At 42.6% G+C, this 27,761-nt stretch overlaps 4 protein-coding genes across 11 annotated transcripts in view; 2 read left to right on the top strand and 2 right to left on the bottom strand.

Moving 5' to 3' along the window:
• The window catches only part of LOC310757211 (C-type lectin domain family 2 member H-like), a 63,950-nt gene extending 59,299 nt beyond the window's left edge, over positions 1–4,651 (top strand). For both annotated transcript variants that reach the window (XM_083602478.1, XM_083602477.1), the window contains exons 5-6: positions 15–121; positions 1,888–4,651. In XM_083602478.1, coding sequence (XP_083458604.1) covers positions 15–121; positions 1,888–2,026 — 246 coding nt within the window. In that variant the 3' untranslated portion in view covers positions 2,027–4,651. The remainder of the gene's footprint in view (positions 1–14; positions 122–1,887) is intronic.
• A 1,453-nt stretch (positions 4,652–6,104) lies between these two features.
• LOC310757221 (killer cell lectin-like receptor subfamily B member 1B allele C) lies at positions 6,105–21,209 on the bottom strand. Its single transcript, XM_083602495.1, has 6 exons — positions 20,967–21,209; positions 19,267–19,356; positions 14,067–14,192; positions 9,948–10,102; positions 9,156–9,265; positions 6,105–6,311 (listed from the first exon to the last, which is right to left on the bottom strand). Exons 1-6 carry the CDS (start codon positions 21,049–21,051, stop codon positions 6,191–6,193), a joined length of 687 nt encoding a protein of 228 aa, XP_083458621.1. The 5' UTR covers positions 21,052–21,209; the 3' UTR covers positions 6,105–6,190.
• Positions 21,210–22,696: 1,487 nt separating this feature from the next.
• The window catches only part of LOC310757182 (killer cell lectin-like receptor subfamily F member 1), a 49,087-nt gene continuing 44,022 nt past the window's right edge, over positions 22,697–27,761 (top strand). The window contains exon 1 of the mRNA XM_083602418.1: positions 22,697–23,948. Coding sequence (XP_083458544.1) covers positions 23,768–23,948 — 181 coding nt within the window. The 5' untranslated portion in view covers positions 22,697–23,767. The remainder of the gene's footprint in view (positions 23,949–27,761) is intronic.
• Positions 24,414–27,761, bottom strand: part of LOC310757241 (C-type lectin domain family 2 member D-like) — a 66,967-nt gene continuing 63,619 nt past the window's right edge. For 6 of the 7 annotated variants that reach the window (XM_083602520.1, XM_083602519.1, XM_083602523.1 and 3 more), the window contains one exon: positions 24,414–25,755. In XM_083602520.1, coding sequence (XP_083458646.1) covers positions 25,605–25,755 — 151 coding nt within the window. In that variant the 3' untranslated portion in view covers positions 24,414–25,604. Of the gene's footprint in view, positions 25,756–25,849; positions 25,884–27,761 lie in introns of all 7 variants that reach the window. The other variant, XM_083602525.1, reaches the window with a different exon arrangement.

Genomic DNA, 27,761 nt, shown 5'->3' with positions numbered 1-27,761 from the left:
TTTTCTTTATTAAGAGCTTCTTGAGACGACACAAAGGTCCTGCTGACCACTGGATTGGTCTCCAAAGGATGAATGACCAGGAGCCTTGGAGATGGATCAATGGCACCATTTTCAATAAGTGGTGAGCATCCACAATGAAAATGTGTAATAAGCCCTTTAAAACAGTGTAACAGTTAAAATAGTTCGACTCAAGGAATGCTTGCCCAGACAGATGTTTTTTGAAGAGCAACATATGCAGTGCTTTTTAATATATATAGAAAATAAGGTGCCAATATTCAGCACAATTTTTTTTTAGTAAGTGCCACACTTTTAACATTTGCAAAAGAAAACATGCAGATACTGAGTGCCACTGAGTACCCCTGGAAAAAGACACTGCATGTATTCCACAAGGGCTACAAATCTCCTGGTCCTAGCCCAGTGACCTGCAGTCAGTGGACTAGAGGGACGAGGCTAGTCCCCTAAATGTCCCCAGTAAATTAGAGTATTGAAGTATAAAAGCCTGGCACCTCCTTCCCAAAGCCCAGGAAGCTTTTGCCTGTCTTAGAGAGGGAGACGTGATGCTGGACATCTCAGTGTCGCAACATCACTTGCAAGATGTTCCTTACCCCTGGCCAAGTCGCAAGCTGGCGCCACTTGTCCTAACTGTTCCCCTACAAAAAAATTTGCTGCACAGCACTGTCAAAAGCACATTTGTAATTTCACAGTTGTTACTAGTAGCCTGCCTGAGTGTTGAGGAACTGACCAGAAGCCTTCTCGCTTATTATACACAGAGCTCCGCCTTGTGGTGAGCAGCACACACAGAAGTTCATTTTCAGTCACGGTGCAGCAAGAGTTTGATGTTCTCTTTCTAGGCCAGATTCTAAAGAAAATATTTTGGCGGAAAAGCTGCCTAGAAATATGAATATTTGTATTATATGAATATGAATGCAATTGTCTTCTTCAGGTGAAAATTTGCTTCCAGGCCTTCCTGCACCTATGCCTGGTGTTTCTTCTTCTGCTTGGTCTTCTGCTGGTTCCCAGGGATATTTCTATGGATATTTTCTATGGAATGCAGTTAATGGGTTGAGGTTGAATTCCAACAACACAGAAGTACAGTTTCTGGGGGACAGGGCACAGGCATGTTTGGGGGATTCCCTGGTCCTGAATAGAGTTACTGGGCCCCTAAAGGACCAACTGTACAGCCTTGGGATCTTCTTGGACTCACAGCTGTCCATGGAGGCGCAGGTCAATTCTGCTGGCTCCATCTGGTACACCGGCTGAGACCCTACCTGCCTGCGTACTGTCTCACCAGAGTGCTGCATGCTCTGGTTATCTCCTGCTTGGACCTGCCTCATATAACTGATCACAAGATGCAGCACATGCACACCATTTGAGTGGCAATACCCATTAACTTTGGGGGCAGCCCCCTCAAATATTTTATTGGGGGACTGAAGGGATCTCGGCACTTAGGAGTTGGCTCCTTTGATGATAACCTTTAAAGCTCTAAATGGCCTTGGCCCTGTATACCTGAAGGAGCATCTCCACCCCCATTGTTCAGCCCAGACACTGAGGTCCAGCTCCAAGGGCCTTCTGGTGGTTCCCTCACTGCGAGAAGTGAAGTTACAGGGAACCAGGCAGAGGGCCTTCTTGGTAGTGGACCCTGCCCTGTGGATCACCCTCCCATCAGATGTCAAGGAGATGAAGAACTGTACAACCTTTAGAAGACTTCTGAAGGCAGCCCTGTATTGGGAGTTTTTAATGTTTGATGTTTTATTATGTTTTTAATATTTTGTTGGGGGCCGGCCAGAGGGGCTGGAACTACCCAGTCAGATGGTTGGCATATTAATAATAAATAATAATAAAATATTGTTATGATTATTTCAACATATGTTCTGTTTGATATTTTAGGTTTGAAATCCGGGGAGGAGGAAAATCTGCTTACATGAACCATCAAGGTGTTGCCAGCTCCAGCGGCCTATATGAAGAACCCTGGATCTGCAGCAAACCAGTTCACAAATCAGACAGGACAGTGGATGCAAGGCCGTAGCTACGGGATGGTGAGGTGGGCCCCCACCTGGTGCACAGACGAGAGGGGGGCGCAAAATCGGCTTGCTTGTTTATTGTTGTTAGCCGCCCTGAGCCCGGCTTCGGGATATAAATAAAATTTTTTATTATTTATTATTGCCACCGCTATCCCTGCCCACCAAATAAAGAAGATTTTTCTGTAGCTCCTGCGATGAGAGAATCCCTCTGTGCAGGCAATGAAGGCAGGCGGGCGGGCGCTCCGCCTCTGTGGCCAAAGGGCTGCGCTGATTTCCTCACAAGTGCAGCATGAGGAGGAGGAGGAAGGGGGAAAAGGGGATGCGGCCCCCCAAAATCCCACAATCCTAGGGTTGAGAAGTGTGCGTATATATGTGCCTCCTTTTCTTGTGTTCTGCTGCCACCTCTTCTCCCCCAAGGCAACACGATGACCAACTACAACAATGTGGTCGTCAATATAAACTCTTTATATAATCTATACAGAACATGGAACAGTATGAAATATATGACATATGCACTCTCTGCAAAACCAAATAAACAGAAATCTTATAAATCTCTGAAAGTCACAAATTATGCACTCTTGATGGATTCTCTTGAAAACATAGAACCAAATGAAAGTATTATAAGTCTCTGAAAGTCTTTGTAGACTATGCAAGTCTCCAAAAGAAGCAATGGGTAGATTCTTATCTGGTGAAAAGAAGCCGTAAAGCTTTGTTTTACGACGTCCAACGCTGCCGAAGTCGCAAACAGACGTCGTGAACAGTGATTCTCGATATACCCACTGTTTCATGGAATTCTTCTTCAGTACAGCAGAAGGATACAGAAATGCTTCATAAACTGCAAATGAATTATTGAAACAATGACCTGCATATACATGGTAACTTACAATAACTCAAATTATTATTATAAACTGTATGCATTAACTATAATGTCAATTCAATATGAAATGAAACCAAAAGTATGAACCCCATTTGTATGGTGAATGGAATTGTATAACAACAGTTGCTATGGAGCAGTGGTCATAAAGTTATGTAACCACTGCTACTGACTGAATGTTGCAAGAAACCTAAAAAGCCGACCCCGCCGGTCAGGCTTCTTTGCCTTTTAACTGCGGCGGGACGGGCGGAAATTCCACTGGCAGAGTTTATCATTGCATAGCCTTGACGCAGGTGGGGTGAGGGGGACGACACATTAAAAAAGCAAAGGGAGCCCTGTTGGTTCATTTTAAAAAAAAAAAAGCCTCCAAAATGCACAGTTAGGTAAATAACCTGTATTAGGACCAACCAGAATGACACAAAATTGTGGCAAGCCTTGGAGTTATCCAGAATTCTTCATTGTATTTTTGACTTAATAAAAGGACTTTGTGCTATTCTGCTGTTGCCATGAAAAGTATTTTCAGCTAAATCAGAATGCCAAGCAGCTCAGTATGACGCCTTCCAACAGTTGGCAGATCTGGGTACAAAAAGTGCACAGAGTACTAAAAAAAGAACACCTGCACCTGTTCTATCCTGCCTATACCTGAGGATCTGCTTTGGCTACTCTGCTGGCATGCCCACCCTGTGTCAAGAAAGGTGGCTACAGGGAGGGGTCCTTCTCTGTGGTGGTGTCACAGCTATGGGCCTAACTCCCAATGCACCAGTATCAAATCTCTCCCTTGCGGGCAATAATAATTTGAGCACTGACTGCACCGATGGTATTTCTTTTACAGTCTGATCCTCTGCAGAATTAGGCATCACTAAATTAGTTTAAATAAATGGGCATAATCATTCCCAACAATGCATAAGATACAACTTTGGAGTGAATATTATCATGTGCATATATTCATTTTAAAATAAAAGACCATTAAAAGCTTTCTGATGCTGTTCTGGAAGGTGGCTTTGAGTATTTATATAATCACCATTACTGTTATTAATAAGAATGGATATATTTGGAGTTTGTAGAATGCTAGAGGCCATTTAGCACTAGGGAATATTTGTCCCACATGTGGACAGTGTTAAACAGCAGGAGATAAACCAAATGTATATTCTAGCCAATTTTTTTTCATCATTAGTAGCATTTGAATCATAGAACAATTTTATACCTGATTCTTCAAAACATAAGCTTGTGTGCTTCCTCCCTCCCTCCCACCTTTGTAGACCTAAGGGGCCTCTTGAGTGAAACTTTTAAAGTTGCGCTAATCAGTGGCCCCAAGAGTCTGGGGTCAAGAGGTAAGCAATCCGAATCAGGAGTTGCAATCCAGCTTGCATCTTACTTTTCACCAGGAGGACGTTCCCTTGCGTTTTTTGCAGCTGTGGATTGCAAAGTCATGCACAGAGCATCTTTTCCTGTTAGAATCTTATTGACAACAAAAGGAGCCTCCTCCTTCTAACTTGCCTTTTTTAAAAAAATCAAATAACAACTCTTGTGAATAAGAACTTGTGACTTGTGAATAGTTTTCTTACTTTATATCAACCAAATAACACAGATATTGCAAAAGTAGTGCCATTTTACATCATATAGTATTATAATGTAAAGTTATCAATGAGGAACAAATCAGTATGATATTGTTTGTATCTGTGTATCTGTGTATTGTTTTACAACTGAATTACATAAAAAAACCCTGTCAACTCACATAAAAATGTAATTTTCTCTGCTGAAACCTTTTATTAAGAAATAATGAATTAAATATTGGATTTTCTGTGAAAGAATTCGATACTAGGTGCATGAGGAATTGAATGGGTGGAGGGGGTTGGGGTTGGAGGAGAGGCGGAAAGAAGAGCTGATTTGTCCGTGGCTAGGGAGCGCAATCTGGACGGTTCTGCCAGGGGCACAACATCACCTAGCTACTACTCTGACTGGATGTGCACTGAACAGACCTCTAACTCCTACTGATCACGCCTGTGGCACAAAACATCACACACATTTCATTTTATTGCCTATTTTATGCAAAAATGTGTGATAAGCATTTGGCCCCCTTATTGAAGGAGGGGATTTATCACACTGACTCTTCCAGGGTGTCTTATCTGCTGAACAATTGTAGGAATGACGTTGTGAAGAATGTGGCAAGATTTCTGAGTGACGCTATGAAGTTACATCACCATAGGTCCTATGAGATCCATACAGAACCACAGCCAGAAATCTGACTGCTGCATGTTGGACCAACAAGTTTCTGAGTCATCATCTTCAAAGGTAGCCCCACATACTGTGCATTTCAGTAATCCATTCTGGAAGCTATCAGAGCATGGAGCACAGTGGCCAAGTCATCACTGTCCAAAAGGGTTCATAGCTAGCCTACCAAGGGCAGATTGCCTCTCCACCTCCTGGACCTGGGACACACATCTTTTCAGGATCCAGCTTCAGTTTATTGGCCCACATCCAGCCCATGACCTCCTACAAGCACTAGTGTAACATCTCAGCTGCTTCTCCTCATTCAGATGGAACAGAGAGACAGATCTGGGTGTCATCTGCGTATAGATATGCAACTTCCTGGACTCAGCCTTGTGCCTAGATGCCCAGGTCTCTGGTGTGGCCAGAAGTGCATTTGCACAGTTAAATCTAGTGTACCAGCTTGCCAGGGACTGTGTTGAGGAGGGCTGCACAGGTGGCAGCACAAAAAGCACAGTGGTTACGAGAACAGGTTGCAAGACATGGTAGTGACATGGGTGACTAGGGAGGAAGTGGGAGGGATGCTTAATTGGGAGCACCTTCATCCCTAGGAATGGATTATTTGTTCTCTCGCTGTGATCATTAAAGTTTCTAACTGCTAAGAGACTGAAGCCTGGCACAGCTGCACCCATTCCTTGAGATGTCTCCACCCCCATCACTCAGCCTGGACACTGAGATTCAGCTCTGAGGGCCTTCTGGTGGTTCCCTCCCTGCAAGAAGCAAAGCTACAGGGAACCAGCCAGAGGGCTTTCTCAGCAGTGGCACCCTCCCTGTTTATTATTAGTTTGCACTGTCAAATTCTACAGCGGATCCTCAATTGTGACTTAAAACTAATCTTTTAGTAACCAAATTCAATTGACTTAGAATTCCATGTTAGGTGTGCTACCTCTGGAATTCACAAAGAGGTATTTTGATGATAACAGAATAATATCTTTACATAATCTTAGTCACTCAATGACATATTTATTGTGTGTTCCTGGCAAATAACAAAAACCCACATAATTATCACATTTATCAAACTAAAATATCAGAGTAGGAGAGGGTCTTTCTGGCAAATCCACCTAAATACAGTACTGCAGCGTTCAGAGGTGACTTTATATTTTATTGCAGCACAAGAGTTTCCTTCAGTATAGTTTGGTTCTGGAAATCTGTGGAAGAAAAAGGTACATCTGAATATCAGGACTGAAGTCTGTTACAACTATTTTTCATGTTCTTAACAGAAAGAATGAGTGTTCCCAAAATGTACAATAAGCTGGTTGCAGTGCATTTGAATCCTCCAAACATGGATGAGTATCATCAAAGTGGAGAGGGTGAAGAAAGTCACGCTTAGCTTGATAGTGGGAGCAGCACCATCTCCCCCTTTTCCTGTCCCAGCAGCCCACTCACCTGCTCTCCTCCCCTGGGTCAGGTGTGACCCGGGGGCAGTGCTGCACAAGGCACAAGTGCCGCAACCAACACACAGCTCCTTCTGGCGCACAGCCAGGCTCCAATGAAGGATCCACTGTGGGGCGCTTGTTTGCACCCCCTCTCAAAATTGCACTCGGGGCCATGGCACCCCCACGCTACACCTCTGAATCAAAATGACCTACCAATTTGCCACCTAGGAAGAGTGAATTGGGGGCAATGGGGCAGATATAGGAACTTAAGCGCAGGAGTTGGCTTGCTTATCCATATTTGGACCTCAGCACTTTCCCAGAGACAATAGGTATGCAACATTCCCTATTAGACTGTGACTCACCCCAACTACACTAAACAACCCCAAACTGGTCAGTTGCCCACCCCGAATTAAGTGGGATGCTAGGGTGGGGGGCAACCATCATTAACTGCCAATAACCTTCCAGTTCTCCCTTTCTTCTCTCTCCTCTGATTTTCCTCAAGGGAAAGGCCAATATTTTTGGCCAGCTCTTTTTTACCATTTGTTTTTTTTTTTTATAAATTTTTATTGATTTTCCAACATGAATTAAAAGACATTACAACTAACAATACATAGACAAACAAACATATAAACACGTATAATTTCATAACCTCTTTTTCTTAAGCCTTATTTCAACGACTTCCCCATACCTCCCTTTTCTGCATCCCTGTTTTAAACTTTTTCAGCAACCCCTAATTTCAATTACTTAAGATTCACTTTCTTTAATCCTTTTTCTCTTACCCAATCATTTATCGCTGCAATTCTGTTTTACATTACCCATGACATTTTAGCACTCATTAATTTTACAACAGTTCTTAAGATAAACTTTAAATTTCTTCCAATCTTCTTCCACCGTCTCTTTTCCTTGGTCGCGGATTCTGCCAGTCATCTCAGCCAGTCCCATATAGTCTATCACCTTCGTCTGCCACTCTTCCAGCGTGGGTAGTTCTTGTGTCTTCCAGTACTTTGCTAAGAGAACTCTTGCTGCTGTTGTAGCGTACATAAAGAACGTCCTATCTTTCCTTGACACCAATTGGCCTACCATGCCCAGGAGAAAGGCCTCTGGTTTCTTATGAAAGGTACACTTAAGGGCCTTCTTAATTTCATTATAGATCATTTCCCAGAAGACCTTAATCCTTGGGCACGTCCACCAAAGGTGGTAGAAAGTACCTTCAGTTTCATTACATTTCCAGCATTTATTATTGGGCAAATGATAGATTTTTGCAAGCTTGACTGGGGTCATGTACCACCTATAAATCATTTTCATAATATTCTCTCTTAAGGCATTACATGCCGTAAACTTTATACCGGTGGTCCATAACTGTTCCCAGTCAGCAAACATGATGTCATGACCAATGTCTTGTGCCCATTTAATCATAGCTGATTCTTTTTTACCATTTGTGTGTGCTAAGAGTGAAAGAAACCCCTGAAAATATAAACAGGGTGAGGTTTTAAAAAAAGAATTCCATGCAGAAGGGGTTTTTCCACTGATTATGACAAGGAGCGTGAGGAATTTCTGCTATACTTTCACTTTGCATTTTTTCACAAACCTCACCAGCTGCTCTGTGCAAGTCTCTCCACAACAGCCTCCAGAGTTCCTTGTATTATCAATGCTGGGGAGGCAGTGATTGAGATTGTGAGTGAAGTGGGAAAGGTTACTCATCCACTCCTTGCTACTGTGGTTCCATGCAGCACTTATAAACAGAGGGAAATGTTCCATTCATGCCCTAAGGATCTTTCCTTCCCCCCAGGAACCAGTGCTGTACAGCAAGGGGGGCACTTCAATTGAGACCATGAGTGGGGAGTGAAGTGGCCAGTGAATAAAAATAAAAATAGAAATACGCCCATGTCTTCATGGAATGGAAACTTGCCATCCCAGATCTTTTCCCAATTTCTAAGGAGCCTGTGGGAGTCATGAAGCCATGGCAGAGGCTTGTATTGCCGTGTGGTGCCTGCTGACCTCGTGACCGGCATATCTATGCCTTGTAATGTATAGAATGTATTGACCTTATATGGAGTTGTGTTTCCTCTGGGCAGTGATTACCTTATATGGTGATGGGTGTAGTAAAAGCCATGACCGGATGAAGTAACGTGAGACATTGGCAGACCGGCCACGAGGCAGAGGGGAACAAAGGAGAATAAAATCAGAGGAGAGTAGTCGAAGGAGCTGCTCATCCCATCCTGAGAATATTGCTGGCTCTCTGTGTCTTTTTTTCTATGCAAAGCACCATTTAATGACGGCTGGTCTTCCGTCAGGAGCCAACTGAGGGAATCTTCTTGGCAGCCAATAGAAGAAGCGAAAAATATCTTTTACAAACTTTCTGTTAGCCCACTAAAACTTTAGCTTATAAACAGGCAAGAGAAGCACTTGCTTAAATGTTCAGTGCAAATTAAATGTGAAATTTGGCAACATCTCTAATATCAGTCCCTAGCTACCCCTCTTTCTACATGAGAATGCTGGCAACTTAATTGGAACCAGTGCAAAAACCAATGCCTCAGTTGCACATCGAGATAATCTTAGCTCTAAAAATTGTGCTTTTTTTTTTTTTTGCTTTGATTACAAACAATAACAACTCACAGACTCTGATCAAGCTGGGAGCCTGTAATCCACATCCATTTCTTCTCCAATTTTAATAGTGAGAGCCCAATCCAGTGTATTGCATTTTTTGTAATGTTTTTTATGAATTCCTGTATGAGAGAGAATGTATTTTTAAATATATATATATTAAATTATTTCCAAGTTGATAAATTCAGAATAAAGCTTACATTAAAATAATATAAAGTAATAAAATGTGAAAGTTGATAGTAACTATAACGAAACATTCACCAAGAACAGTAATCAAAGCAGCATTAAGCATTTATAATGCAGGCCTCCCCATTTACGCAGGGGTTACGTTGCAAGGAACTGTGAAATTGCATATAGTGGGAACACCATTGAAAAAGCCTCCAAACACGCTTTAAAGCATCCATGGGGAAAAGCCGCTGAAAGGCCATGTGGAATGGGGGGGAAACAAGGGGAACACCAGCTCCTCCTCTGCCACTGCTCCACCACCACCCTCAACTTCCTAAAGAGTCTTTCTAAATAAAAAGAGGACTTGGGCTACAGTTACAGGGATTTACTTGCAACTTCTGCTTTGGTTCTCATTAGTCAAGCTCCCCAAGACCTTCTCTAGACACTGATGAACTGGTCATGGGTGGGAATGGGATGAAGCACTAAACAAGGCCCTACACTCCACATGCTTCTCAAGTCACCAACCATGATATCATTGCAGAGCTACTAAGCTAGAGTTAAGCTCAGCTGGACTCAGGCTTCCTTCAGAGTTAACATGCATTGGAATGCATTGCCTGAAATATGCAATTGTCCCCTTACCAGCTCCTCCTTGTCTTGGATGACCAGCAGTTGAGAATCCCTTGTTGAACAGTTATGTTTGCTCTCATCCCAGGTTTTTATATCTTTTGATGGCCAGTAGCACTTGTCCCTGTGGAGCTGCCATTGCACAGGGCACACTTTGCAAGTGGAATTATCTGTGGAAAGAAAGACACTTAATGATTATGACTTAATGATTATAACAATTTAAGATAGAGAAAGGGACACGACAGGGATGCCCAATTTCCCCATTGCTTTTTATATCGGTCCTGGAGGTCCTGCTGAACATGATTAGAAGGGACCGGTTGGTTAAAGGTATACAGGTCGGAGCTAAACAGTATAAACTGAGAGCATTTGCAGATGACCTAGTTTTGACGTTACAGGAGCCAGAATCTAGTACCAAAAGAGTTTTAGAACTAATTCAAGAATTTGGTCAAGTGGCAGGATTTAAATAGAATAAGTCAAAAACTAAGGTTTTAGAGAAAAACTTAACATTGACTGAAAGGGAGAAGTTTCAGAATGAAACAGGTTTAACTGTTGTGAAGAAAGTGAAATACCTGGGGATTAACATGACAGCTAAAAATGGGAATTTGTTTAAAGATAACTATGAAAAATGTTGGATGGAAGTGAAAAAAGATTTAGAAATTTGGTCAAATTTGAAGCTTTCCTTGTTGGGTCGAATTGCAGCTATAAAGATGAATGTATTGCCTAGAATGTTGTTTTTGTTTCAAACATTGCAAATTGTGGACAAGATGGACTGTTTCAAGAAGTGGCAGAAAGACATTTCTAAATTTGTCTGGCAGGGCAAGAAGCCCAGAATAAAATTCAAGATATTAACTGATGCAAAAGAAAGGGGTGGATTTGCCCTGCCAGACTTTAAACTTTATTATGAATCAGCAGCGTTCTGCTGGCTGAAAGACTGGCTGCTTCTTGAGAACACAGACATTTTGGATTTAGAAGGTTTTAACAATGTTTTTGGGTGGCATGCATATTTGTGGTATGACAAGGTCAAAGCACATAAAGCATTTTAAAATCATATTGTTAGGAAAGCTTTGTTTAACGTTTGGATTAGATATAAGGATTTATTGGAAAATAAAACCCCAAGGTGGTTGTCGCCAATGGAAGCGAAAGCTCAGAAAAAGCTCAATATGGAGGCCAAATGGCCGAAATATTGGGAGATTTTGGAACAAGAAGGAGATAGATGGAAACTGCAGAGTTTTGAGAAACTAAAAAACAAAGTGCAAGACTGGCTTCATTACTTTCAGATAATGGAGGCTTATAATTTGGACAAGAAAATTGGCTTCCAGGTGGAAAAATCTAAATTAGAAACAGAACTGTTAGAACCCAAAACTAAGATTTTGTCAAAAATGTATAACTTGCTGTTGAAATGGAACACTCAGGATGAGACAGTTAAATCTGCTATGATTAAATGGGCACAAGATGTTGGACATAACATTATGTTTGCTGACTGGGAACAGTTGTGGACCACTGGGATGAAATTTACGGCATGTAATGCCTTAAGAGAAAATATTATGAAAATGATATACAGGTGGTACATGACCCCAGTCAAGCTTGCAAAAATTTACCATTTGCCCGATAATAAATGTTGGAAATGTAAAGAAAATGAAGGTACATTTTTTCACCTTTGGTGGACGTGCCCTAGGATTAAGGCTTTCTGGGAAATGATTTATAATGAATTGAAAAAGGTATTTAAATATACCTTTGTGAAGAAACCAGAGGCCTTTCTCTTGGGCATGGTCAGCTAATTGGTGTTAAAAAAGGATAGAACTTTCTTTATGTACGCTACAACAGCAGCAAGAATACTCATCGCAAAGTATTGGAAGACGCAAGATTTACCCACTCTGGAAGAATGGCAGATGAAGTTGATTGACTTTATGGGATTGGCAGAAATGACTGGCAGAATCTGCGACCAGGGAGAAGAGTCGGCAGAAGAAGAATGGAAGAAATTCAAGGACTATTTACAGAAATACTGCAATACTAATGAATGTTGAATGATGTTGGATTGAAATTAAGTGGTTTCTAGCTGTAATGGTATAAAAGAATATGAAAAAATGGTTCTTTTTTTATATAAGTAAAAGTTTAAGCCACAATAATTTAAGATGTTGGATAGAAAATAAGGTGTTTTTTAACTGTAATGCTATGAGATAAGGATTTGCTGGACAAATAATTTGAACTGGAATACAAGAAGGGGAGGTATGAGGAGGTCAGGGAAATATGTTACTGAAAAATAAGTTGTGAACTTTATGTGTTTTTATTATTTTTTCTTTTTACTTTTTTCTCTTTGTTTGTATAAAATGGAAAACTCTAATAAATATCTTATTAAAAAAAAAAAGAGAATCCCTTGTTGAACAGTCATGTTTGCTCTCATCCCAGGTTTTCATATTTTCTGATGGCCAGTAGCACTTGTCCCTGTGGAGCTGCCATTGCAAAGGGCACACTTTGCAAGTGGAATTATCTGTGGAAGGAAATACACTTAATGATTATGACTGGGCCTCCATTTTGATTGTGAAAAACATAAGTGCTCTGTAACGGTAAAGACCCAGCATCTCTCAGCTGAGTGAAGTTGTCCAGTAAATTGATGGTTTGCAAGGTGCTCTTTGAAATTCCTCAAAGTTGGGGTCCAACAACTTTTTATGTTACTCTTTTTTTATTTTTATTTTTTTTAAGTGTACTTACATTTGCCACATTTATTTTGAAGGAGGAAGAGCCCTGATCCAGATCATGCTCTCCATTTCCATCAGGTCTCAGGGCTGGCTTCTCACCCAAAAACATACCCTCTGTTTGAGCCAGAAGGTGCTTTTTAGGGGAGAATGGGGGGAGGCGAGACAATAGCTGTCGGGTGGGGAGATTTTTATGGGAAACAGGCGTGCAGCTTGATTCAGATTGGCCCCCTTTAAAGCTTCTTTTATAGTCCTGATCCAATTCAGTCCTCTCTGTACACTCAAAATGCTTTTGGGTATAAAAAGATACAGAGATCAAAGTACAGATCTCTCACATCATGCCATCGCAAATCAAGTTTATTACTTGCCTAGTTTTTGCATCTGAATGAGTTCAGAGAGAGGAAACTGGAGCCCTCTAGAGGACAAAGATGGAGATGGAGTTTACAAGACAAATTGCAGCCTTACATGTCCAAGTTGGTCTCCACAGTCTGTCTCATGGTAGCTCCGTGGTGACAATACTGTGGTGAGGTGGGGGTTTTTTGGGGGGGGCTGTCAGTCTCCATTATACCTGAGTCCCTAATAATTCCTGGTGCCCTGGATCCAGAAAAGGTTAAAATCTAATGCAGGATTCCATATTAACTATTCCATATTAATAGCCTTAAATGCTGTCCTTGGTATAACAAAGGGAGTGGCTTTGTGCCAGAGGGCAAATGTGTGGGTCTCCCTTCCCTCACCTGGCTCTTAGTGAGAAAGGCAATGGCCGGAGTTGAGTGTGAAGTTAGCTCTAGAATGAAACCACTGATGCTTGATGATTCAGGACCATAGGGAGCGGCCCTATTCTTAGGGAGATCATTGGGTTCCTCTAGCTCAAATTTTGTCTACACTGACCAGCAGCAGTTTGAGACACCAGGTATGGAATCTTGGACTCTACCACCAAGCTATGAGAACACCACCTGTGTTGTGTCCAATTCTAGGTGCCACAATTTAAGAAGGATTTTGACAAGCTGGAATGTGTGCTGCCACACAGGAGATGGAGCAAGCTTGTTTTTTTCCTGCTCAGTAGGGTTGGACCTGAAACCATGGATTCAAGTTACAAGGAAAGAGACTCTGACTAAATATCTGGAAAAACAACAGTAGAAACTGTTTGACAGTGGAACGGTCTCCCCTGGGAGGTTGTGGACTCTCCTTCCCTGGAGGTTTATAAGCAGAGGCTGGATGGCCATCTGCCATGGATGCTTTAGCTGAGATTCCTGCATTGCAAGGAGACTGTTGGGGTTCCCCCCAGCTCTACAATTCTATAAGTCTGTGATTCACCCACAATGAATGAGGTTCTTTGCAGAAGCTTTTATGCCTCAAAACAACATAGATGTGAACTGAAAGCAAGTTCTTACATACAATTGCTATGCTTAAAAGAGACAGCAGTACAATATATCAATTCTACCTGAGGACCTATTCTGATTTTGATTGCAGATGCTGTGTCTTAAGGAAGCTCGGAACTTGTCTATCGAGGCATTGCATCCACCATTGTTCAGCACAATTTTTTCCTTTTCAGGTTCCAGCTGCAAAGCTGCCCCCACAAAACAAATAAAGTCATTAGAATGAATGGACATAATGTTAAGGCACAAATTCAAATTATGGAGGCCAAGGAATGGGGAGAAGAAGACTGATATGATAAGATAATGAAGGCAAGCTGCAAAAGAGACCAGGACACTTGTAGATTTACTCATTGTGCAGAGGAGGGAATTTGGGAGAAACATTATCATGCAGGGATGTAAGTAAACACACCTGCCCAAATTCCTCCTATGCAAACATTAGGGAGTCCCTGCTTTCTTTAGACAAAAATATGTGGCAATGGGATTTCTATCGGCATTTTTAAGGACAGAAAGATTTTGAAGCTATTTGCTTTCAAAACAAAATACATGGTTGCGATTCTCCTATTCCTCCCAAAACCACAAAACCAGGAAGCATCCAAGAATGAGGTGCAAAAAAATACCTCACAGATGCCAGGAAAAAGGAAGAGTCCTTTGCAATTTAAGCATACTGCAAAAAAAAATAACCTGTCGTTCTTGGAACCTGTGAGATATTTCTCTTTTTTGCACTGTATTCCCCCAAGCACTGAGAAGATCGAAAGGTTCAGTGCTTCCCTAATTTCAGCTTCCATTGGAAGAAGGTGTCTTCAGGCTTACAGCGTTTTTGTAACAGTTGCATTTATTTACAAATATATAGGATGAGCAGAGATGACACACTTCTTCCACTTTTTTCTGCCAAAATTTTTATCTGGGCTGCATCTAGGCCTAACACAGACACCAGCTCCCTTCTTCTGATATTCACCAGCAAACCATTACAGTATCAACATAATCGGGAAGAACAGCTTGTTATTCAGGCCTCAGATACCCATTTTTACCTCAGCTTTTTACCTCAGCTTTTGCCTCACACCTCCCTCCCTCGCTGACTTTCCCAACTGGCATTACTTCTCCTCACCTTTCAGTCTACTCCCAACTGACAACCAATCGGAATACGTTGCTTCACTGACATAGTTTAAAATGAATTTACCTGGTCCAAGTCTTGTCTAAAAACATTAAAAAAGGCAACACACGTACTTCTGTAAACTAATAAAATGTTTAATAATAAGCAGTGCTTATATTTAACCACCATTTTATAGTTCAAATCAGGGAAAATAAATACATTAAAGGGACAAAAGTACAAAGATTCACAAAATGTTTAGGGGTATTGTAATGGTTATATGGGGTTGCTCGTGCGTAAGTTGCTGCCACTCCTGGCTAGGTTGCCTGGTTAAACCTTTTCCTGGCTGGACAGCCCTTCACTTCGTGGCTGTTTCAGTTGCTAGCAGAATCCGTCAGTGGGCGTTTCTTGAACTTCTTCCAGCAAAGAAGTTCTTTGACGCCAAGTCTACGCCTACTTTCCCTGCGCGGAAGTCTTCTGCGCAGGGTGGGTGTGGGTACCGGAGGACCCGTGCTCTTCCCGCTGGTCTCCGGCGAGGAGTCCTGGAGCCCCCTCGCCGATTCCCCCATCTGCCCCCCTTTATCCCTGGTGTTACGCTGATTTCCTTCCCCAGCCGATGAGCTCCCTCTCTCCCTGCTGGGCCCTTCTCCGGCATCGCTTGGGAGCCTTGCCTCCACCTCTGGCTCCGATGTCAGTTCCCTGACAGGTATGCGTACCCCTGCATCCCCCCAGGAAAAAAAGGACTGATAACAAGTATTTAAAAAAAATCAAAAGTACGATAATCTCTCTGTCTCCTTTCAGAAGCTGTTACCAAGCAGCAGGGGTGGCCCATGCATGAGGTGGGGTGAAGCCATTTGTTTCAGGTGATGGATCTGTCTCCTACCCCATCCCCACCTTTGTGTTGCTGCCAGCCCTGCGGGGCTTCACCCTCACTCCTGCCACTGCGCCCTCACCACTGCACTCCTGCAGCATGGGTGCAGCCACAGTTGAGGGTGCAGTTGCGGTGATGGGGCTGAGGCGGGGACCCGGATCCGTGGGGGTGAGGCATTTTGCCTCTATTGGCAAGATGTTTTCAGCTGGCCCTGCCAAGCGGCAAATGCTAAACAGGCCTGCAACGGTAAACAGCACCATGCCTCATGTTATGTACTGAAGTTCTCACCCTGGGCCAGCAGGGGGATACTAGTTATGCAAATGAAGGATCGAAAAGTGACGTTCAGTGCTTGGATAGTTTTAGAAAATGGCAACAGTTACATTGTTCTGGAGCTCTATATAAGCAGGCTGACCGAGCTCCTCAGTTTAGTTCTGTTCCAGCTTACAAAATAAAGAGCTGCTTTGGAGAAATCGCTGTGTCGTCTGCTATGTCAACCCACAACTTAACACCTCAAATTTTGACAGTTGCTGCACTTTGATATCACCGTAAGTCGCCGAAATATTGTTCGTAGCACCAAACAGAGACACAGAGAGACAGCATACTTCCATGGGTAGGTGGGTGGGTGTTTAAGGGTTATTAACAAAGAAAGAGCTGGAAACAAGGAGACATAGCCCAGATCAAAACGAGGAATTGGAAATCAGTATCAACACAAAAGAGCTGGTTCAAACCGTTTTACAAAGCCTAATGCACACATGTGGGGACTACAGTGACTCAATCTGAAGAAAACTGAGGATTCACACCTGCTTTAGAGTAAAATGTGGAGGAGCCCTGAGGTGGGGAGATGTCATTCCCCCAGCAAGGATCCTGTTACCCCAACGGTTGCTGATAGCAGACCCTCCAATTCACTCTGCAGTGGTACCTCGGGTTACAAACACCTCGGGTCACAAACACTTCGGGTTACAGACTCGGCTAACCCAGAAATACTACCTCGGGTTAAGAACTTTACCTCAGGATGAGAACAGAAACCATGTGACAGCAGTGGGAGGCCCCATTAGCTAAAGTGGTACCTCAGGTTAAGAACGGTTTCAGATTAAGAACCGACCTCCGGAACAAATTAAGTTCTTAACCAGAGGTACCACTGTATTTCCCAGGGACAGTGCAAGATTTACAGAAGCCATCCCTGTTTCTGATTTGATCCTGGAATGTCCCACTTTTCCTTAGGACATCTCTATTTTCATTGGAGAAATGTTGGAGGGTGTGGAGTTATTTCACCCACCAAGCCAAGGAGATAAGTAATTATACAACCTTTGGAAGACATCCAAAGGCATCCCTGTATGGGGAAGTTTCTCGATGTTTAATGTTTTATTATGTTTTTATATATGTCGGTAGCTGCCCAGAGTGGCTGGGGCAACCCAGTCAGATGGGAGGGGTATAAATAATAAAATTAAGATGATGATGGTGATAATGATGATGATGGAATATCATGTCCCTATTTTCATTGGGAAAATGGCGGAGGGTATGTGATAGCATACCCTCCAACATTCCTCAGATGAAAATGGGGACATTTCTCACTCCCTTGGCACCTCAGATCTGCCAGAGCCTCTCCTCCTCCACACCTGCTCTCCAGCAGCCTCTATGAGCCGCCCAAGGGAGGAGGCACACTGGTTCCCCTATATAAATATAGAGCTGCTCAGAACATTTCCTTGAATTAAATATTTCCTTGAATTAATGGTTAATACACCGGGAGCAGGATTTTGAAACATCTACAGTGGTTCCCAACATGGGGCACACACCACACAGGGGGGCAATTTGATTTTTAAGGGGGGCAATTTGAGAATAAGGTATTAACAGTTAATGGCCTTTTAGGCTTCATTCACGTGAATAGGAGTTCACTCTTTGAATAATAAGAATTATATGTCACGGGGGGGGGGGGTGTCAGGATTTTAGAGATCGTTAGGTGTGGCATGGCCAAAAAAAGGTTGGGAACCACTGATCTATAACAATTTAGAATTTAAATCTGCATTTTGCAAATTTTGCTAACCCAAGTGAAAACCACTATTTTTTCACAATACCCTTGAGTAGAAACAACTCATAATCTTCCCATTGTTCAATTGCTGAGCCTTGAAAAATGTATTTTGGACTCCAAATAAAATTAAACATTGTGCCCCACTACTGATTTTCAATATTCATTCACTTTTCAATGATTTCCCAAAATGTTTCCAGCCAGCCTGGTTAAATACCATATGTGGCAAACGTCTTAGATTTAAAAAAAAAACAATCATTATGATTCGTTTCTCATTCGTGCATAAAAATTGGTCAGATTTTCAAAAGAGAATTAGAATGTGTGCATAAGGCTTTGAATCTCTCACCTCATGTGGTTAGTTAAGCCCACCACGGACAGACACTTCAAGGCTACTTGAAAATGTAATGGTTTTATCGGAGTCAGTTACAGCCTACATCGACTTCCTGTCACATCAGAGCTCAGAAACTAGCATACCAAGAAGTCTATGCCTTCCTTTAATCAGGAAGATGATTTCTAACCAACTTCTTGGAAACCATCTTAAAGCAGAAAACAAATGTGCAATTTCTGATGTATGAGGAGGGGTCCCATTCTGATGGTGAAAAGATGCTGTGCTCGTTTCATAATAAAAACATTAGGAAAGAGAGACTGGTTGTTTTTACTACTACTACTACTACTACTACTACTACTACTACTACTACTACAGTCACTCTGGACGGCTTCCAACAGGATATTAAAAACACAATAAAACGTCAAACATTAAAAACTTCCCTAAACAGGGCTGCCTTCAGATGTCAGATACTTGTTTATTTCCTTGACATCTGATGGGAGGGCATTCCACAGGGAGGGCGCCACTACTGAGAAGGCCTTCTGCCTGGTCCCTGTAACCTCACTTCTCGCAGTGAGGTAACTGCCAGAAGGCTCTCGGAGCTGGACCTTGGTGTCCGGGCTGGATGATGGGGGTGGAGATGCTCCTTCAGGTATATTGGGCCGAGGCCGTTTAGGGCTTTGAAGGTCAGCACCAGCACTTTGAATTGTGCTTGGAAACGTACTGGGAGCCAATGTAGGTCTTTCAGGACCGTGCTATGTGGTCTCGGCGGCCGCCCCCAGTCACCAGTCTAGCGGCCGCATTCTGGATTAGTTGTAGTTTCCGGGTTACCTTCAAAGGTAGCCCCACGTAGAGTGCATTGCAGTAGTCCAAGTGGGAGATAACTAGAGCATTCCTCCCCCCAAAACATCCCCCCCCACTAAAAGAATAGCTACTTATAAATATACTTTCATACTCACCCAGGACTATCACAGCTATCACGAGGATGACATTCCCAATGCATGCCGCCCACAGAGCGATCTGGATCCAACGGGAATGCTGGGGAGCAGCTATAAAGAGTGACAACTAATTTACAAAATTGAAGGATGTGTTTATGCTTGCCTCCAGCCGATTGCAGATACAGGAAAAATGCAGTGATATGATGTGTGGGGAAGCCAACCTTCCCACCCATAAGCAATGTTACCCACACAACACGTTCACCCGTATGAATTTATTACCACACCAATATGCCAAATAGTCACCAAATGTGCTGCTCTATAGATGTAAGGAGAAATATTAGCAGCACAATTCACGTATTCACAGACATTTTCAAATCTGTGGGGAGAGGAGGCGAATGATCAATTATTGGGCCACATAGTGGATTTTAAAAGCTAAACAAAAACCTTTCATATTCTGCCATCACATTTTGGGCCTAAACCAATATAATAATTAAAAAAAAAAGATTTGCCAAAGAAACAGCCACTGAATCAAAAACTGAATTTTGATCAATAAATCCAATTTCTGGAGGAGGAGTTGTACAGATCACTGTGCTATACTTATTGCTTTTCTTTTTAAAAATAAGAACACCCCATTTTTATTTGTTCCGGTTTATTTTATTTCTTTAGTGCTTATTCGACAGAAAGCCTCTAAGCAGTTCACAAAAACGATCTAAAATATTCAGTAAAATACCAGTAAACGCAAGCATTAAAACACATCCTTTTGAATCAAAATATAAATAAAACAAGCAAATTTAAAACAATTATACGGCTTGAACTTACACGATAAAACTACATGCCTGGGTATGCTTGCCGAAATAAAAAAGTTTTTAGCAGGTGCCGAAAACAAGACAGTGAAGGAGCCATAGACTGCCTTAATCTAAAGCATTTAGATGGTATGAGCTCCAAACACTGCTTGTGCACTGAATTCCAAGTGTTAAACTGAGATAATTTTGTCAGCATAAGTTGATCTATGTTAATAAGCAGATACGTGTGGAATTCTCTCGTTTTCCAAGGCAGTTACTAACAAAGATTCACATTTCACTTGCACACACACCCCAGCCTTTGTACATCATTCAACCTTCCCTCTATCCCACAAAAATACAGCTACATGCATTGCTGCTTCAACCGAAGGCGCAGTTCATATACACCCTTCAATTTCTGAGGGTTGCATTGAATGCTATTCCTACTCAAAGCAGACCAGTTCATGTTTATGGAAGTTAAGGGACATAACTAATTTAGGATACCTGAAGAAGTGTGCATGCACACAAAAGCTCATACCAAGAACAAACTTAGTTGGTCTCTAAGGTGCTACTAGACAAGTTTTTTATTTTTTTATATATTTCTACTGCATCAGACCAACACGGCTACCTACCTGAATCTAATTTAGGTTCGTTGATTTCAATGAATTTGCCCTAAAGCAGAACTTAGAGCAACTTTTCATTGCTTAGATGCAACCTTTCGTACAGGATTCTATTTCTCCCATATGCCGGGGCAATTTTCCCGCACACTTGCACCAACTATTTTGAGTGATCGCAGCCGTAAAAAAATGGCACAGAAACATGGGGGTCCAAGCGGAGCCCAAATGACCATCCTGGTGAAAGTTCCAAGTGCCTACTTTCTAGTCCCATGTCCCAAAAACAACCACCACTATTTAAAAGCAATCAGGCGACACCATCACTCACCAAGTTGTTGAGATGGGCTGTGCAGGCTTGAAGAGCCTGTCTGAGAAGCGAACTTTATATCAGCATAAAGTATGTCCTCAGCCATCCTGGAAGCGGTGCATGAGTCCGCTAAGCTCTCCGTAACAAGGGGAAATGTCTGCAAGCAGTGGCGAACCAGCCTGACCAAGGCAATCCAAGATCAGGAAGTGTTAATCACACCTCTTTGAATGCGGGGCTGACATTTTTTTCATTTACGGTTTCAGAGGGCAACCCGAGTCTCATGCAGCTAGAATCACCAAGAGGAACAAGCACGAGCAGGGAGGAGGTGGATCTGGATTTCCTGGCAGGTCTTTGGATAGATCTCCAAGGGATCCTGTCTCCCAACTGTTTGACGAGAACAGCAGCAAAAAAGGGATGTGTGTGTGCGTGCGTGCTTTCTAAAAATCAGACTCTGTGGTGAAAAACGTGGGAGAAAAAACAGAAATTGTTTTTGTACGTGGAAGGACTTGGAGCTTAATTGTAGTGCTGAAAGCCCATTCCTGAGTGAAGCATCTTCTTAGAGCAGGGGCCACCACTATGGGGGTGCCCCCTTTTCCCCTGGTGGCCACAAAGCATCTAAGCCCCACTACCACCATCAGGCACTACCTTCTTGGACATAAGGTGATGAGGGTGGCTTTTTCTTCGGCCCTCTGTGTTTTTCAAGGCTCAGATTAATTCTACTGGATTCATCTTTTACCCAGATTCCTTGGAAAAGCAAAGTAAAGTGTTACCTTGGTCCTCAAACTTAATCCGTTCCGGTGGTCCGTTCCAAAACCAAAGTGTTCCAAAACCAAGGTGCGCTTTCCCATAGAAAGTACCATATTTTTCGCTCTATAAGACACACTTTTTCCCTTCTAAAAAGTAAGGGGAAATGTGCGTGCGTCTTATGAAGCGAATGCAGGCTGCGCGGCTAAGCCAGAAGGCAGAACAGGGAGAGGGAGCGCTGTGCAGAGCTCCGTCTCACTGTTCTAGCTTCTGGCTTAGCTGCGCAAAGCCTCTGCAGGGCAGTGGGGTGCCTTCATCCCGCTGCCCTGCAGAGGCTTCACAGGCTGTCCCAGAAGCCAGAACAGCAAGATGCAGCGCTGCGCAGCACTCAGTCTCGCTATTCTAGCTTTGGGGTTAGCTGCGCAAAGCCTCCGCAGGGCAGTGGGGTGCCTTCATCCCGCTGCCCTCCGGAGGCTTCACGGGCTGTCCCAGAAGCCTCCACAGGGCATGGGGATGAAGGCTCCCCGTGCCCTGCGGAGGCTTCATGCAAAGCTGAACTGGCTATCCCAGTGGCTGACCCAGAAGCCAGAACAACAAGAGGCTATCCCAGAAGCCAGATCCCTCTTGGTGTTCTGGCTTCTGGGATTCTGAATTCCCCCCCCCTTATTTCCTCCCCCCAAAACTAGGTGCGTCCTATCATCTGGTGCGTCCTATAGAGCAAAAAATACGGTAATGCAAAATTCAATATAAATATAGCCGATAGCTACTGCGGTCTAAAAGACTGATTTATAACCGATCGAGCCATAAGATGCTGGCTCGCCGCATAAAAATAGGGGAAATGGTTAAAGTAATTAAAGTAATATTTTGCAAAAAGGAAAACAGAAGGAAATATGGAACGTACATATAGTCATTATTTGCGCGTTAATAACAGACTTAAGAGAATGATGAATATGAGCATCTTGGCATAATTATGTTGACATTTTAGATTGTTTATTTATATACTTACTTTATATCCCATTCTTCCTCACAAAGGAGCCAAGGTGACCTAACTTTGTAATGTATTGAAAATTTTCTTATTTTAAAAATTCAAATAATAAAGGGGGGGTATGCTCCTTAGCAGAAAGCTAAACATGAAATGGAAACCTGTGTGATAAACACCTTGACCACAAAATATGCAAAAGCAGTGGAGATGTTGTTTGCAGTGGAACAAATGAGTCAGACACCTTTGGTGGACAGGCAGAAAGGCCATAGGCCGCAGTGGTTAGCACATGCTAACAGTGAAATAAACAAGCCCTATTGTTGATACTGGAGACGGCTTCTTCTACATAATGGTCTTGTTGGGGGAGGATGTGGTTGTAGGTGGAGGGAGAAGAAGGTGTTGACTGCTTTAGATTTGCAGCAAGAACCCTGCAGGCAAGAATTTAATTCGTTCCGGAGGTCCGTTCTTAACCTGAAACTGTTCTTAACCTGAGGTACCACTTTAGCTAATGGGGCCTCCCGCTGCCGCCGCATGATTCCTGTTCTCATCCTGAAGCAAAGTTCTTAATCCGAGGTACTATTTCTGGGTTAGCAGAGTCTGTAACCTGAAGCGTCTGTAACCTGAAGCATATGTAACCCGAGGTACCACTGTATCTCATTCTTCAGAAACTAGCAAAAAGTAGGGAAATAAAAGCTACTAAAAAGAAAAACGCACGCCCCTGTGCATAAGATGCCCCCTATTTGGGGGGAATCAAAATAAAGAAAATGCCTTGCCCCACCCTCCAGTCTGTGCTTCTCAATTTGTATTATTTTATGCCCTGTGGCTTGCCATTGTTTTATTGATTATAGTTTTGAAATTATTTATTGTAATTTTTAAGAGTAGTTTTCTGTTTTTATATGCTGATATTTAATATTATTCTATACTATTCTAATGATTGTTGAATATTACTTTATTTGAAGTAACTTATTTTAAAGTTATGTTTTAGTATCACATTTTTGTATTGCATTAGATTGTTATAAGGTGTACATTCTTTGTTTCTTCAGCCTGTAAACCGCCTTGGGTATTGTAAGATAGAAAGACAGTATACAAATTAAAAGTGATGATGATGATGATGATGATGAAAATGGGGGGAGATTGCCCAGAGTTGTTGAGCAAAATATTGTGGAGAAAGAGATCTTGCCAAATATCTTCCAAGCGGTTGCAGAGAGCGGGGGATTCCAAACCAAGCAACCAACTTCGCTTCCGTTCTGTTCCTGGGTTGCTTGGAGAGTGGTCCAAAGGTGTTGATATAGTTCTCTCTGTGAAGTTAAACAGGCCTCTGATTGGGCTTTACATTTTTGGGAGTCCACCCGGGTAACCCAGTGTTTTAGGGACGAAGTTAATCCAGCCACTTAACTATTGGGGATTAGTCAAGAGTCCTAAACAATCTTTTAACCTTTGCTTAATGCCAACACATAAAACCAGAGATTTTTTTTCTGTGTGGTGGTGCTGCCACCTTGTTTATTATTAAACAAAGCAACAACCACCACAACAACAAAAAATATTCTTAGCAGAGTTCAACTAAATGTGTCAGATAGTTAAAGAAATGTAACACAATTTTGCACTTTTTAAAAACCATCACTTGCAACAAGATGGGTTTTTAATCACTGAGGCAAGAATCAAGCAGTGGCAGTTGGTCCCTGTTAACTGACATTCTTAACGGAACATAACAGAACAGATACTGAAGGGAGGGATGTTTTTCTTACACATATGACCCCTCTCATGAGTTATTTCATGAAGGGGTGTGTAGGAATTGCACTAATCTTTCTTACCTTAAGGCAAACGAGTTAGACCTGAGCAACATTAAGGCAAAAAATATATAAAAATATTAAAACACAGAATAAAAGCATTTAATCATTGTGTCCAGGAGAAAACAAAAGTTTTTGCCCAGCAAGTGAGACTCCTTAGGGAAGGTATTCCACAGATAGGGAGCTACTGCAGAAAATTAGTTATGTAGTGTGTGTGTATAAGAGATAAGGAATGGATGAAAATAAGAAGGAATGGCCTTGCCTACTTTTGACTTTGGTTCTGCTCACTTCTGGTTTGGAATCATTGCCAAGACTGGAAAAAACAACAACAACCCCACATTCACCTGATTCTATAAACATCTTTACACAGCAGTTTTTAACATTCATATTAGAGAGTTTTTTGGTCCCCACGTATTAATGACCTGCCCCTAATCCTTAAAGTCACAACTTGAGACCAGCACTGGCAAGTTCAAACCACAAGATGGCAACTGTTCTTTGAAGCAATGGACAAAAAAGGTAAACATCTTTTTATCACTAGCTTGGAGTAATGTTCCCTCTGCAAGGAAGTGATAAGGCGTGAACGTGCTTACTTGGAAAGTAAATAGCACAGCGATAAGGAATGTGAAAAGTCAAACGGAGGTGAAGGGAATAAATAAGACCCTCTTGCATTCAGCTAGATAGATCCGGCAAGCATGTTTGGATCCTTGGCCAAGCGTCCACACAGCCTCAAATCGCTGGGTGTCCTGCTCACAGTTTATTCCTCAGACAAGATGGAGGGCAGCTTCTCAGCTGGTGATTGGCTTAAGAACTGTGCCTTTCAGGCCTCAGTTCATCCATACAACAAGCTTCAGGTGCTTTGGACTACAACTCCCATAATCCCATGCCACTGTTCATGCTGGCAGAGGCTGCTGGGAGTCCAACAGCCCATGGCTGATATGGCAATGGTAGTCTGAGGCCATCTTGTGAGTTTATGGCATAGGTGAGGTTCAAACACGGTGACAAGACTGTTGCCGCTATTCTTGATAAATCTCTTACAGGCAGATAACAAAATGGAGCGCTATATCTGGAACTAGCTGCAGAAAGAGTGGTTCTACCAGTGACACTTGCATCTCTAAAAGGCCAGTAGTGCTTGCCTTACACGATTGAGGATCACAAGGTATCCCTTTTGTTGATGTTTTGTTTCCTCTTGGCGCAAGCATCCGCCAGGCTGCAGACGAAGTTCTTCACCACAGCGCACTTGGTGCTGCTGACCCCAAGGTCATTTATGTAAGCGCAAAAGCCTTCTCCTCGCACTGTAAATCTGAAAAAGACAACAACAAGAAGAAGCAGGTATTGTTCTCTCCATGGCTGGAGTTAAACATGACAGCAAATATATGTTAATTTATTCAACTTACTAGTTGCTTATCACTCAAAGGTCTCCAAGCGACGCTAAAGAAAAATATATACACGTACATTATACCACAGGGGGGTGGGAGGATCATATAATATGTCAATATTTCACATAACTTACAACTTATGGGGAGGAAACAGGACACTGGCTGCATAAACAGCAGCAGGAAATATTAGCAAAACTCTATCCAATAACCAAAGCAATACTCTCACCTACTAATTACACTGGGCAACAATTTTTTACTTTTTGAATGTTGTCTAGATTTCTACAACTGCTTTAGGGTATTTTTGCACTGCTGGATCAGGAAATGGCATCCATCAGGTCAGGTTTTTCTGCTATGTTGATTTTTAAAAAATCAGATCTTGTGACAAAATCAATTACATTTTTGTGGCATTATCAGCTGATTTTTGTCAACACATATCATCCTAAATATGTTTTTAAGAGAAAAAAAAGTTTTTCCAACAACATATATTGATTACCTGATAGAAACATCGATTACTGTAAACTGAGTGGTGGGCATTGATAAAGCTAAGTACACGTAAATTGCATGTTGCTTCACCATTTTTCAAACTTCAGGGCTTGAACTTCCGTTTCTTGGAACTCCTGGAATGCTCAGCAGCAGGGAGGTCTCTCTTCAGAGTCCAACAGTAGTCAGCCATCTTGACTGCGTCCCAGCGACCCTGATACCTGGTCTCCACATCTCTTTCATGTCCTGATGGAATCTCTCCCCCTGCTCGTCACTCATTGAACCCAGGTTCTCAGGAAACCGGTTTATATGTGAAAATAGGTAGTGCATCTTGACGCTCATGTTGCAGCCCAGGTTTCTGAAAGCAGTCAGCATGTTGTTGACAAGTTCTGCGTAGTTTCTGGCCTTATTGTTGCCAAGAAAGTTCTTCACTACCAGAACAAATGCCTTCCACACTTCCAGTTCCACTTCGTTCATTGAGTTTCCGAACTCTGGATCTCTGATGAGCTGACGGATCTGAGGACCGTCAAAGATGCCAGCTTTCAACTTCTCCATGGTCAATCCTGGAAAAGCCTGGCACAAGTAAGTGAAGCAGTCACCATCCTTGTCCAGAGCCTTGGTGAACTGCTTGATTAAGCCGAGCTTGATGTGCAGCGATGGGAAGAGTATTCTGTCTCTGTCCACCAGAGGGTCGTTGATGACGTTCCTTTCTTTGCAAGGCACCAATTCCTCCCGCACAGGCCAGTCCTTCTTCGTGTAATGCTGAGCACGGTCCCTACTATCCCACATGCACAGAAAACATGGGTACCTGGTGAAGCCAGACTGTTGTCACAACAAAAAGTTCACCATCTTCAGGTCAACACAAATAAACCACTTATGCTGATCATAACCAATTTTCTCCAGCACATACTGTTGGATATCAAGCCTCTATCGGGAGAAGCTGGCAACTCTCCCAGGCACCCGGCTTGATCTCCGGTGACCTCCCTGGCTGCATTCCCCAGCAAACACAGGCTAGATCTCTATAGGCGACCCTTCCCAGCGTGGGAAGAGCACACCCACTCTTTCCTGCTCCCCCGGCAGGGAAAAGAGGTAGTCAGAAACGTGTATTTACATGGTTTATTTCTGACTCTTCAGCATCACAAAAAACATGTCTGCTCTCTTCAAACATCGGCAAACAAGTGACTAAGACTTCCTGTACAATCACAAGAGGAAGGTCTCATATTACACTCTGAGCAAATTCCGGTGAACTGCCCTGTGAACTGACTGGAACGCTGTTTCCCACAATCAGCTCCATCACATGATATCAACAAGCTAGATGTCTGCAGCTGCGATGAGCTCATATGCTGACACATACTTCACCGCTTCATAGTTCTCCTTCAGTGTCGTCGAGTGAGCCAGGGGTATAGAGGCAAACTGGTTGCCGTTGTGTAGCACAACACATTTCAGTGAT

This window comes from Podarcis filfolensis (genome assembly GCF_964270895.1).
Source record: "Podarcis filfolensis genome assembly, chromosome: 2".
Taxonomy (NCBI): Eukaryota; Metazoa; Chordata; class Lepidosauria; order Squamata; family Lacertidae; genus Podarcis; species Podarcis filfolensis.
Note: the sequence above shows the minus strand (reverse complement) of the source record. Positions and strands in the feature narration are given on the sequence as shown.